General features: G+C 41.8%; 1 protein-coding gene across 1 annotated transcript in view; it reads right to left on the bottom strand.

Annotated features, from left to right (window-relative positions):
* The window catches only part of LOC121543534 (chemokine-like protein TAFA-2), a 58,823-nt gene that overhangs the window by 10,576 nt on the left and 33,643 nt on the right, over positions 1-14,604 (bottom strand). The window contains exon 2 of the mRNA XM_041853473.2: positions 3,072-3,175. Within this exon, the coding sequence (XP_041709407.1) occupies positions 3,072-3,174 (103 nt within the window). The 5' untranslated portion in view covers position 3,175. The remainder of the gene's footprint in view (positions 1-3,071; positions 3,176-14,604) is intronic.

Raw genomic sequence — 14,604 nt, 5'->3', positions numbered from 1 at the left:
TGCTCATACATCAAAATAACTGAGGAGCAATCACTTGAATGTAGCGGGAGGCTGACTCACACTCTACTCGTATAAAAAAATATATGAAAGACAAATATGTTTCTGCCGGCGTTGCTTAGATCTATGTAAAGGTAGCGCCACGCTTCACACAGAGAGGAAGAGGTTTTTTGAGTAGATTTGGAGCTCTAGCCGTATGACCACTGTGCTGTCCTGCTATGAAACAGAGGTTTTTTATGTACTTGGGAATGAGTCTTGTCCCAGAGTCCCAGAGAAGCGCCTTTCCCTGCTGGGCCGGTGCAAGGGAAAGGAGTGAGTGGCTTTATACATTGGTGAAAAGAATATTCCAAGGTGATGAAGAACTGGTGACCCATGTAATTGCTATGCACTGACTACAAATTGATTCTCTGGGTCCCTGTTAGGAAAGTGGCACCAACACTACAGTTCATGATTATATTCACTTTTTCTTTTTTATATAACCATTATTTCTCTCTGTTTGAGAGGCTTTTGGCCGAGCAGGTCACATATGTACAGTACAGAATGTCTAGATTTTTTTTAACCTTCAATCAATTCTGAATATGTAATTCTAGTAATTGTATGCAAGTGAAGACAGCCAGCGGCACAATAGCTTTTCATGGTTCTTATGCTGTTCTGCACCTGACGTCCGTAAAGCTTGGTCCATAGATAGAAAACTGTTTTGTCATCAAGTTTCATATCATTTTGATCATGTAAATTGGTTGTGAACACATCCTCTCTCTTTCATAAGATACCTTTTACTCAAACTCTTGATATTGCAGGGCTCCGCTGAAGCGGACAGTCTATGTAGTGAAATCCTCAAGGCACACTACAAATCAGATTAAGAAGTGAAATAAAATGTATTTTCTGAGGGCAATGCAATTGCGGATCTATTCCCAACCAAGAAGTATTGATTGTGCTGTTTCAGAAAAAAATGAAAAAGATAGGACTCCCAAATGGTTGGGAACTGTGCTCTTGAGGAAAAGAACAATGTTTATTTTTTGGCAATCCATTTGCACTGTTACCAGCCAACTGATTTCCCAACAAACACTGGAAATCGACAAAGAAGATAAAATGCACTTACAGACATAATAGGATACTCGCTCTGGGTTGCCCGTAATTCAAATAGAATTGCTCCCGTATAATGGGGGGATAAGGACATTCTCACAATGTTTCTAAGTAGGCTGAATACGTCGTAAACCTTTGGAGTGAGACCATGCTTCATTGTACATTTTATTGCAATGCGCTAATGGTCTATGACAGTAATTGGACAAACCATCGGACAAACTAGAGCAATATGTTAAGTCTCAGTGCTTATTGTATGTGTCCAGTGTTTTCCCATTGGATCAATACTTGGAATACTAGGAAAAATATTGATTATCAGGAACATTCATCCACTGAGTTTACAAGGACAGTGGATCATTGTAATGATAATGATTGTAAAGGTCCTTGGACATCTTATTCCAAGGATGTGTATACGGTAGGAGTGCCCATAGGGTCAAGTGCTCTTGTTGTGCCTCTCCAGTATTGCACCTTGGCCATGTAAACAACTCAATACAATGGCAAATACAAGGTGAACTAGAGAAAGCAACTCGGAAAGCGAGGCAGATCACTCTTCCAGCACATCTCAGCAAATGAAAGCCGACACGTCAAAGCGAAAAGAGGGAAGAGGGTTTTGAAGATATACAAATCTATGCAGCTTTTTGCTGACAGAAGCCACTAATATAAAAAAGTATTGCGAGCACTCAAATATGACACAAAGTGCATTAGAAAATCAATTTCTTTGCTTGCCGAAACCAACAATATTTACTTAGGGTGTTTTTTTTTGTTTTTTTTTATGGTATAATTTCTTTTTTTCTTGTGTTCTCTGGGAATAATTTATTTTCTCGACTTTGAACGTGTTCTGGGTTGATTTCATCCCTGGAATGATAACAGGTTTACAGCAACATAAATAACACCCGAGGGAAATTAGGGGACCGCTGAAGCTATCAGATAGAAATTGAACATGTGCGAGATTATTCGGATCCAATTCCTGCAGAAATGATGAGCGCCTTGAGTAAGGATCGCTGCCAATCAAAAGCCACATGCTGGAGGCCCATGCCCTACTTTAATTGGTCGACAGACAGAAGAAAGCTAAACATTTTCTGTCATGTCCACGAATGGCCATCCTGCATGTCTATGGAATCACCTTGCCAATTATCTACGACAGTGGATTGTCAGTGAAGCTCCCAGTGTTGAAACCAATGAGGTTGAAACATGTGAGTTGCCCCACACTTGTAATGTTACTGAGATGCTATAATTGATCTCGTCGGGTTCTAGTCATGTTCTAGTGATGTCCCAGCTTGTCAACAGTCTTAACAAGACAAGGGAAGTATTTTGAATTACACCTCTTTCACACATTTAAGCTGTCACACAATCCTTTACCGTTGGAACATCAGGTGCATTTAATCATCTATGACATCGAAGATAAAACATCTAGACATACTATAGGCTATAAAAAACAATTAGTAAGTCGCTCTGGAGAAGAGCGTCTGCTAAATGACTTAAATGTAAAATGTAAATGTAAATAATATGAGAGCTCAGAGATCAGACATCATTTAAACTAGCAGGATGAATGTCCAAAACATTAGGAACACCTTCCTTATTGAGTTGCACCCAACCTTTTGCCCTCAGAACAGCCTAAATTCGTTGGGGCATGGACTCTACAAGGTGTCGAAAGCGTTCCATCGGTGCGCCTGGCACCTGCTACCATTCCCCGTTCAAAGACACATATTCTGTCTTGCCCATTCACCCTCTGAATGGCACACATACACAATCCATGTCTCAATTGTCTCAAGGCTTAAAAATCCTTCTTTAACCTGTCTTCTCCCCTTCATCTACACTGATTGAAGGGATTTAACAAGTGACATAAATAAGGGATCATAGCTGGATTCACCTGGCCAGTCTATGTCATGGAAAAAGCAGGTGTTCATAATGTTTTGTACACTCAGTACCAAAATGAATGTAAAGAAAGGCAATGAGCATGCTGCTCTTAGGCAGGTGTACTGTACTGCCCTTACCTCTGTGACCTTCTGTTGGTCTGGCCATCTCCAGCAGAGTCACCATGCAGACCATCAGAAGTAGAACCCCTTTACTTCCTTGCTGTGTGTGTCTCTCACTCATCCTGGGAGAGACAAACAGAGAGGGGGAAGAGAGATACACGACTACACTTAGTTTGTTTTAACAATGGTTATACACTTATACACAAGCATCCCATTGTCTACTTCAGCATCTCGCACGTTAGGCATTTAAGTCATCCAAAACATGGCAGTTGCATCTCAGTGGTCTTAAGCGACTTCCTCTATCCACATAGCTATTATTCATCAACGTTGATCTGTAAAAACTGGACAGGTGAAAGCAAATCATCTAGTTGGTTTCTGCCATATTACTTTCACCAATCCTGTCTATTTGGATCAGTGCGAAAAGAGGAAGACATATGTCTATTGAGGTCCTGTGGTTCACATTCATTCCGCTCCTGCCTTTTCAAATCAACTTCTAAGAAAGGTACAACAAGTATCCATCTAATAATAATAATATGCCATTTAGCAGACGCTTTTATCCAAAGCGACTTACAGTCATGCGTGCATACATTTTTGTGTATGGGTGGTCCCGGATCGAACCCACTACCTTGGCGTTACAAGCGCCGTGCTCTACTGTCTTCTCCAGTGTTGTAGGAGATGTGCTTTAAATTGCATCAGGCATCAGGCCAACCTCTGCTGACCGGAAGCCTACACACTAGCCAACTACTCATCTCCACCTTCTCCTTCATTATCCCCCTCTCTATCCCTCTCTCCCTCTCTATCTTTTTCTGCCCATCCCCTCATCTCCACTTTCATTTACTTGCTTTACCTCCGTCTCTACCATATATCCTAATTACCTCTCTCTCTCTCCCTCTCTATGACGGGAGCCAAAGGGCCACTCAGAGCAGGTGAGGCCCTCTGCCACCCCCACACAGGCCCTCACCATTTCAGCAGGGCAGAGGCATTGACAGGCCCGTGACGGGCTGTGGTTCCACACAGGGAGGAGATGAGAGAGGAGCCTGGGTTCTTCTACTCAGTATTAATCCATTCCTTCTGCCTTACCCTGGGCCCTGCACTCTTTTCTCCCTAATGAAGTGTGGTTGAGATGGGGACAGAATACATAAACCCTTTGGTATTGCTTGCTATCCTTGACAGGAAATGATCACATTTCGAACACAAGACACAAGTGGTGCAGTAATTACTGGAAGAGGTGAGGTATCAGATGCCATAAGGCAGAGACAGTTACATGTTTCGTTTGCCCCTTTTATTTCACCATCCCCTGTCTTTCTCTGCCTCGATCATTGACATATATATTGCGTATCTCTCACAGGGATTATCCGATTATTCTTGCATTCATTAAACGGAAGCCAGCCTTTGAGTGCGGAAATAGTGATTAAAAGATGGCCGATCGATAAAGCAGATACAATACTGACCATTCTAATATGGCACTGAGCTGCCATGGTGGCCCTGCACAGGATTACATTTTTCAATACAAGATTTATCAAATGTACTGTTCATTCCACATCTCCCATAATAAGTGGATGTTACTATGACGCTGCATAGCTGTGCCAGTATATCATAACATGCATAGTACAAACAAACACATTGTCAGCCTCTTTCTAGTCAACAATTAAATTTTTCACCTTGTTCCGATAATCATGAGGGATCAAAGAAAGTGTTGATTTAGCAAACTATTCATCCCCTTCCTAAGTCTTCACTCCTCCCTGAACACTCACATACACCACTACCTCACATGAGGGGTTTCTCTGAGAAAGCACAAGTCTGTGGAGTAAATAGCCATTTTGTGCATTGTTAGTATTCTTGCAAAGCCTTTTGATTTCAAGGTAAACTATCAAAGTAAGGGTGCAGATAATAATAGTTTTTTTTTTTTTGTGCTGGGCTTCGAGCAGTGGGATTTGAGTTACCTGGATATTCCACATAGCCATTGTGTGAAATTACTATTTTTAGTTTTAGACAGAAAGGAGGAGACACACTTATTTTCTAGTTAAGATAGTGTCAAAGTGCAAGCATCAAGTTCTAATTTGTGTGTTTTATTAAAATACAACTTCATGTATAATGCATGGATTTTTGTCAAAGAAATAGACCTGGAGGAAATATGCATAATGTGTGCCGTTGATTGCTGCAGGCACAAAACACGAATATCACACATAAAAGTTTATAGGAGAGCAAAAACAAACCAAACAGTAATAAACCACAGAGAAATGTACTGTATAATTAAAATATGGTTTGGGAGGATGAGTTATTTTGCCTCTTATCTATGGATGTGTGCTGATCTTAATGATACAATACCTCTATTAAAATTGCTCATTTAAAGAACATAGTATTGTTGTTTTCACTCGTTTGATTTTGCTCTCCTATAAACTTTTATGTGTGATATTCGTGTTTTGTGCCTGCAGCAATCAACGGCATACATTATGCATATTTCCTCTGGGTCTATTCAGTGGTTTCCCTTATTTGAAATCTGTGTTAAAATTCATCTGGAATTTGACTTTTATCCCTTTATATCTCTGTAGCAGTAAGGTCTGTTGTTCGCTATATGGCCTATGGAGTGTAGATTAGATTTTCTTTCAAGAGTACAAAGTGCATTAGTTTAAAACTGAATGAAGCAAGAAATCTTTTTCCTTTCCTGTGAACTCTGATCGTTGTCCCATATGCCCCTTCCTATTCCATTGACTTCTTCTCTCTCTGAAACAAATTGAATAGTTACAGACCAATGAGCAGGCTTTCAAAAGACTCAACTTGACCTTGCAGAGTGGAGCGGTTGCATTGGCTATGGAAGGACCACTTCACAAAGAGTTTTCCCGCACACAAAACACATGTGCCCACAAAACCCCCCCACAGCTGATCTATATGTAAAATTAGCTGAAGTGAGTGCAATGAAAAATAAGGGAATTTACTATAGTATTTTGATTTCATTAAATTATAATATAAAGGTATAAAAAGCTATATTATGTTGCATTAATAAGATGTAAATATGCGTTATTACCTTTTTAATGTAATAATATCTATATTTAGCAGGTTTTCATAAAGTCAGGTGTTGAATGTTAAATGCTGTTACTGTTTAATGACCAGCAATTACACTTCTCTTCACTGAGCACCAACAATTACTAATGCAAATACTACATCATTATGTAATTCTGTTGTTTTTGCATATATTCATGTTAATGACTATATTCTACATAAATATCTGAAACTGTGTCATAATGCATGGTTTAGGTATGAGAACATTGTCAATGCTAGCAGTGAACTGAGTATTTGCCTCATAACTGTTCTTGAACACCAAATACTCTGTGTGTGCTATTATTGGTTAGACTGAATAGTATTACTAAATAGGCCAACTTGGATTGGAGGAAGACCATGTGATTCATTCCTATCCACAAACTATGATGGACTGCTTATGAGGCTGGTCCTCACTGTGGTTCCAACCGGTCATTAGGTCAGCATGTGGTTATGGTCAGCCTTCCACTGAATGTTAGCCTATACCCCAAAATCATTACTAGATTCTGCCGAGCTTGGCTGATCTGTGGATAGCGAGGTCGTGTTCACATACGTTGATAAGTTCCCCCTGTGCCGTTGTGGTGAGGAGAAGGTCTTAGGGCAGCCTTCCCCATGGATAGACAGTGCTGGATTCTGACCTGAGGTAAAAGCGAGATGCTAGCACTCTACAGACAGGGCAACATACCAAGATCTCTTTCGACCCAGAGTGAGTGTTTGCATCAGTAAATGTATTCAAAGACGAGCGGTGGAGTGTTCTCACAGCCAACGGGTCAAGCTGCTGCAAGTTTTAAAACTTTTGCCAGGGATGGATAGCATAACTAGGTTACTTTGTCAGAAACTTGAGATTTCAATCATTTAAGAGTGGGGCTGAAATCTAAGACCACGTTTGCCAAGGGGAACAGATAATGGAAAAAGCTGAATTCCCATGTGAAGACAGACTGTATCAACGGGATACATGTCAAATCATTCTGTCCTATTTGTTAAACCTAATAATATTTTGCCGTGTAACACATATGTCGCTCATATCCCAGCCTTGAAGGACCAATCTATAATAGTTTTCATTATGTGGACAAAAGACTCTGTCGACCTTGGCCTACATACATACTGTAATGTACATTTTGTTCCATACAGACCTCAATCTTGCTTGAAAAGAGGAAAGAACTCAGGAAGGGAAGACATGTATTCATCAAGACTTACAGACGTAGGATCTTAATTTGAGACAGTTTGCTACAGCAGGAAAATAATCCTGCAGCAACAGGAAATGTTAATTATTATGTGGATTATAATTAATGGACATTTTTGTAGGGGTTGATACATTTCAAAGTGGAAATTACAAACTTCAGAAGCCTTTTTATACCTCAAATACACTACAAGTTTTACATTTCCTGTATTGCAGGACAGTTCTCCTGTTTACAGGGAGATCAAATGAAGATCCTACATCTGTATTTACATAATGGAAAAAAGTAAGGGCCCTATTAGCAAAGACAGAGGCCACACAGGAGAGGAGACTCTGATGGTACTGTAATGGTGGAGCCATTATAGTAAATAAGAGCTGCTGAAGTTGCAAAGCTATTACACAGTTAAGCCATGCATGATGAGAGCTGTTCCTACGCCACTGTACTGTGCAAACCTCTTTGAGACGACACACAGTAACCCACAGAGGGATTTGTGAGGCCATAACAACATCTCAAAAGAGCCCTGACATATTCGGCGAACAAACATAGGCTTTTATTCCTATAGACATGGCTCAACATATGAAAAAATCCTCAGTGTAATAAAGTGAGGGAGAGGGTGGCGGGGGACACAGACAAAGCTGTGGATGGAGAGATTGGCAGGCGAGCGAGTGAAATCGTTAAACTGCAAAAACCTGGACCTTCCTCTCTCTGTCTCTGGGGCTGGATTTGATACAGGGATTATCTCTCTCTAGTCTCCCTCTCTCACCCCACCCCCCCACCCCCCTCCCTTTCTCTCTTTTCTTCGACCGTGACAGGGACTGTCACCTCGGACAGCTGCAGTGGGCCGATTGCACGGTCACAGAACAAGCATCTCTGCTACACAGATGTTCTCCACTGACAGTATGAAGCGAAAGTAAAGCTTTTTCCCCTCTGTCACGCCAAACACTTTTCATGAACCTTCCGTCACAGATCCTGCTTTAATGTGACCGTAAACGAGACGTGACACCCAGTCATAACAGTCTGTGATTTTTAGGTCGAAACTAACAACAAAATCACCAAACCTTGTCACAAAATATTATCTGGTTCAATGTCTATCTTGAGCTAACCGGGTCACACTGGCTAATGAATATTGCTATGCATGTCCGCAGATAGGAAAAACACAAACAACATGTAGAAGCCTACCAATATACTGTAAGTAACTGACATGAAAATGCAGGGACCCCTAAATGCATGACCTGACTTGAGTTTGACCCCTTTAAAAAGTTTTCACTTCAAAGTGTTCACTCGTTACCCGACACCAACGCTGAGTGCCCTTTCCGAGTGGTAACCGTCATAATGACCTTTCGTAATGACACTCGGAGATGTGAAGCCATTTGAGAGGGCAAGCTCATAAACGTAGCAGGCTGCAACATTCAACCCCGTTTTTTCTCCCTTTGATCAAAGCTCTCAGTCTGTACGTCTCAGACAGGCGTACGGGGGCCAGTGTGATATTTCAATCCATTTCCCATCAAGTTCACTCTGGCACCACTACTAATTAGGAGAAACCAGTGCATTCACACCAATGGATTGGATGGCTGCCTCTCTTGCTCTTCTTTTCCCACTTCCTCCTCTTATGAGTTATGATGTCATAGTACAATGGTCTATTTTGGAGCTCTCTTAGCCAAGGCTTTATGAATTATGAATGAATGTGGTCCAAACATTTTAGTAGTAAGTGTTTACTTTAATAAAGGGTAGTACAGGAAGTAGTTATACAGGATGGGCTCCTTTACTGCAACCGCCCCAATAATGACTTGCACATGAAAATATTGATCAGAGAGAGATGAATATGGGGGAAAACTATGAAATAACTTCTTTGAGTTTTGCCGTTTACATTCAGTAGTTATGCACTTTTGTACGTTTTGGTTATTTTAAGTTTGTCTTCTTGATTGATTAAACTCTGGAATAACTGTAAAGAACCCAGCAAGAGCTATTTTTCTCTAACGCATATTGTTCTTGTCTAACTTGATAACAATGGTAATATTACTTTTGAAGTTTGTGTGTAGTTGGAGGTACAGTACCTTCAGAAAGTATTTATACACCTTGACTTATTCCACATTTTGTTGTGTTGCAGCCTGAATTCAAAATGGATGAAATATAGTACCCACAATACCCCATAATGACAATGTCAAAACATGTTTTTAGAAATGTTTATATGTGTAGCAGTGTGTGTAGTTGGAGGTGATGCTTATTGTCCTCGTCAGTTTTAGCTTAGGCCTACCTCCTCGGGGCATTTCTCACGTGCACAGCCGATATTGATGATGAAGTGGTGATTATTGTTGTGGGTGACCTTTGTCGCATCTGCAGAGGAAGTGTGCATCATCTGCCTGTCCAAATAATGACCTGATGAGGTTTATGTTATTTATATCCAGCATCCTCTTCACCACCCAGGCTGGCGCTGTCTGTGCAAACAGACATGTTAGAATACAATCAAATTGTGGAGATAGATTATCACGCCAGATAGTCACTTCCTTTGCTATTCAGACACTGGTCTCCACCAGTCTCAAAGACTTAGAACCTTGAAATATTTGTGTCCTTTTATCTAACCACATATCACCACTGTGAACATGAGGGTGTTCAGTGTCCGTCAGAAAATGTATTGGTTTGATTTGGCATTTTTCTCTTATTTATTTCATCCTTTATGTTTAATCTTATTGCTTTATTATGCTTTTGCCATTTATTTATGATAAGGCCTTTGGGTTGCACAGCTGTATGAAGTACACTATTACAATAACATTTACTTTGAATGTCAATAGATGAGGGTATAATGTGTGATGTCTTCCCTAACTGTACACAGCATATTTCCTCTCTCTTAACTCTTTACCATTCTCTCTTTAGAAGTGCAACACTCATTATGGCTATTGACATGCTTTGGCAGCCTTTTGAAATATTAATGTGCAATATTTTTTTAATCAATATTTCCATCCCCTTACAACCTAACCCCACAAGATGATGCTACTATAATTGAGTGAACCATAGAAAGCAGTGTATTGGGTAGGCAACATAGGATGAGTCCCAAATGGCATCCTATCCCCTATAGGCCTATATTACATAGGGCTCTTGTCAAAAGTAGTGCACTATGTAGGGACTAGGGTGCCATTTGGGGTGGCGCCATAGAGAAGTGGCACCACATTATGCCTTAGTGCTGCAGGGTTAATAGGTCCTAGCTGTTCAGCAGGGAGCAAATTACTTCAAAGATCTGGCACTTGACAAAATGTCGAAAACGGAGAGCCACTTGAATTATCCAATCATGGTGAATGATGCAGACTGTTAAGGAAGGTGTGTGTGTGGGAGTGTACGCGTGGGCATGCCTGTGGTGTGTGAGGCCGTGGGTGTGTATATGTGTGCGTTTGTGCGTGCATGCGTGTACGTAGGCTATGTGTACACATGCTGTGTGCTAGCATTAGACACTAAAACATAGAAATGTATCCTTCTATAGAACCACCTAGGTTTAGGGGTGTTTTCCCCCAGTATTTGCTTGAGGTGCAGTAGCAACATATAAAACAAACCGAGGGTGCCAAGTGGTCTGACCTTTTGAGGTAGGCTGCTGTTCACAAACACTTAACCACTGAATGGGAATCAACGCAACCCAACAGAATCACCACAAGACAGGGGTTTCATTGATTCTTCTTAGAACAAAAGACAATAAAATGGGACCTGTTATCTGAAATTACAAGTTGGGGCTCATACTGGACACAGTAAAGGGTACCGGTTCCTGATCCACCACCATCGTTGTGTAGCAGCCACGTGGTAGATGCAGCTAGGGCGGTAATTTGGGACAAATTAGAGACCTGAACACCCCTCTTGTTCAAGGGCCCAGCGGGCAATGACTGTCTTTCGATCATGACGTCATTACAACCAAAAACTGTCGTTATTACATCATTGCAACCAGGAACTGTCATGATAACGTCACATCCAATTTTGCCCACTAGGGGAAGTGACCTTCAATCGAGACCCTTGGGAGAGCTGGCGGGTATGCAGATGCTGAGGCACATTCACACCTGTAGCAGTAATTTGGTTTAAACAAGTCTAATATTACACATCATTTAAGGAGTTGTTGATGCGATCGGACAGGAGAGCTGAGAACTAATTTAGTTCCAGACACCTCGGGATGACATGTTTCAGCAGTATTAATGCACTGACTTTGTTTATATATCAAAGTAGTGTTGTGTTCATGGGCTTGGCTGTTTAACATCCCTCCAAACCGTTGTTACCTCAGACTCCATCTGTTGTGACTAAAACGACATTCCCTTTAAAGGTCCAGTGCAGACGTTTTTATCTCAATATCAAATCATTTCTGGGTAACAATTAAGTACCTTACTGTGATTGTTTTCAATTAAAATGGTCAAAAAGAAATACAAATTGCTTAGCAAAGAGCAGTTTCTCAAGCAAGAATTTTGCTAGGACTGTCTGAGAGTAGTCTGAGTGGGGAGGGGAAAACTGAAAACTAGCTGTTATTGGCAGAATGGTTTGGAACACTCTTTCTTATTGGTCTATTAACTAATTTGATGACACCAGGCAGGCCAAAACTCCATCCCACCAAAACAGACTGAAATTTCAGCCACTCTTTTCAAACAGCTATTACACTAAAAGGGCCTTTATCATAATTTTCACAATTTCACAGCATTATTTCAACCTCATAGTGTGGAAATATATATAAAACACAGGAAAATCACGTTTGACTTCACTGGACCTTTAAAGTTAAGATATTGTACCCATAAATAACGACGCAATGTATCCCGCCGGGGGCCGCATTCAGCATTCAAAGTCACAGGCTCAATTTTCTTAGCCTAACTTGGTGTGATCGGAAACCAAAAATTCCCACCTCGGATTACTGGAAGCCAATAACATGAATAGAGTGTCTAAGCCGTGCTCGGGCATGCTGAGCTCCTTTTTGATGAGAAAGAGAAGGTGAAAAGTGAGACGTCAGAGCGAGGGAGCACTCTATTTTTAGGAGGCCTGATGAAACTTCTAATTTCTGTACCAAGGACAGGCGAGAAGTGACAGGTGATTATTTAATGCCTTTAATTAGCCACAGAGACTGACTGTTCTACCTATTAGCCAATTATCGTCTGAGCACTCTGCAACGACTCTTAATAACTTTGTAACTGAAGCTGTAATATATCACTTCCAAGAAAACCTGGAATAGAATATGTTGCTTTATTGCGCAGTAATCCGTAGCTAGGGTTGGGAAATTGACGCACAGCAAATAATTGGTAGTACTGCATGTTGCTTGGTTCTGAAGTTTTTCATTTAATGTATTCAAGATGTAAGAATTACTAAGACAATGGTAGGGCTTTATTATGCTATCTGTACCAACTACCTTGGTGAGGGATTAACCTTATAAAAGGTGTTGTAAAGCACCCTACCTGCCACATTGTCAAGCCGTCAAAGAACCGTGAGGTGTGATTTTACAGTACGTCAGTTGGAATAGAAACACCTTGCAGAAAATGTCATCATATCATTATCATTCAACAAGATCATATGTATGATCAAGACGGTGATTAGCCTGACATGATTCTATGGAAGAGTTGCTGTCTTCATCTGATGTTATATACAGTAGCGTAATTATAACTGTAGCTATTGGAGATGCTATTCAAAAGAGTGACTGTAGATTTCTGTTCTACTGTCCTTGCCTGCCTGCAAGTGGAGAGACCTTGTGGAGCAATATTTTAAAGGCTCCTTCTTTCCTCCATTGAAGCAGGGCACCATTTGTTCAGAGGTTCAAGCTAAGACTGATAGGGGAGAGAGCCAAGGTGAGCAGCCCATCCCAAGAATAGAACTTAACCATGTGTGTGTGTGTGTGTGTGTGTGTGTGTGTTTTTTTTTAAGAATGGCTGACCAATTCAGCCAATGTCACCCTCAATGCTTTTCTGTTCGTTCCCTCAGTGTGTGTGTGTGTGTGTGTGTGTGTGTGCATGTGAGTCTGTGTGACCCTGACAGCTTACCAAAACCAGGCTTCAACACCTTTCTTCAGTGATAATTTGTAGGTCAGTGCCACTGACCATTACGAATGCACAGCATCTGACAAGCTATGCCAGAGCGGACCATGAATCAACAACACCTCTCAATCTCTTTCTCTTTCTCTTTCTCTCACTCTGCCAACCTCTCTCACATGTCAGCACAGCTACATGGGCATAGGGGTGGAGTGGGTGCTTGGGGCCAACCAGGCATTGACTTAGATTAGCGAGGGAGGCTTCTCGAAGTACAGAAGGGGATCAGGGTGTGTTGAAATGGTGGGGGAGGTTGGGGGGTGGGGTGGTATAGGAGAGGGGGGTGACGAAGAAAATATATTTAATTACACAGAGACTGATTGAGCGGATTAAAAGGAAAAGGTACCCTTTTTCTTCCTTTTCTCCCCCTCCCTCTCTCCCCCTCCCTTTTTCCCCCCTCCCTCCCTCCCTCCCTCTCCCCCCCTCCCCCCTCCCTCTCCCCCTTCCCTCTCTCCCCCTCCCCCTCCCTCCCTCTCCTCCTCCCTCCCTCTCCCCCTCCCTCTCCTCCTCCCTCCCTCCCTCTCGCCTTCTCCCCCCTCCCTCTCCTCCTCCATCCCTCTCCTCTCTCCCTCTTTCTACCATTTACATCCAGGAACAACGAAGCAGAAGTTATTTGAGCTCGTGCTCTCACGGGGGTTATAATCCGGCCTAAGTGACAGGCTAATTTGTGGTATTAGATTACTTTCATCAGCGCGTTTCGTTGGGGCCTCCTTTGAACGCAAAGGGGCATAAACGGCCGCTTTACTTGGATGGCCACGGTGACTAATGTGCTGTTCAGGAGGGCTGTCAAGGGGGGTATCATAACACCGTGGTGACTCAGAGGAGTCCCACACACCTGCCAATCGCCTTGTTCCAACTCCCTGATGACTCACTATGAAAAAATGTGTACATGGATTCTACACAGATGATGTGGCACATTATAACTGTGTCCTTTTAGCGGTTGTCTGACAATGCATTCCAGTAAAATGCAAGTGGCTCCCACCAGTTCTGTTACCATAGACATTGACAGAAGACTCTTACAGAGCTTGAGTGTAACATTTAGGGATCATTAAGTAGACCACTTGGACAAGCATCCGTTCACAGTCCACATCAGCTGTCTAAAACCTTTATGAAAATGGTCCAGAAATGAAAAATGACCTGCCTAGCTAGTTTACTAGTCATCTCAAATGAGGATCCACCAGAAGAAGGTGTCACTCATGACCAAACTATAGGAGACCACACACACAGAGAAAGAGAGAGAGAGAGAGAGAGAGAGAGAGAGAGAGAGAGAGAGAGAGAGAGAGAGAGAGAGAGAGAGAGAGAGAGAGAGAG

The sequence above is a fragment of the Coregonus clupeaformis genome, unplaced genomic scaffold, assembly GCF_020615455.1.
Source record: "Coregonus clupeaformis isolate EN_2021a unplaced genomic scaffold, ASM2061545v1 scaf1360, whole genome shotgun sequence".
Lineage (NCBI taxonomy): Eukaryota > Metazoa > Chordata > Actinopteri > Salmoniformes > Salmonidae > Coregonus > Coregonus clupeaformis.
This window is presented reverse-complemented; position numbering and strand designations above follow the sequence as displayed.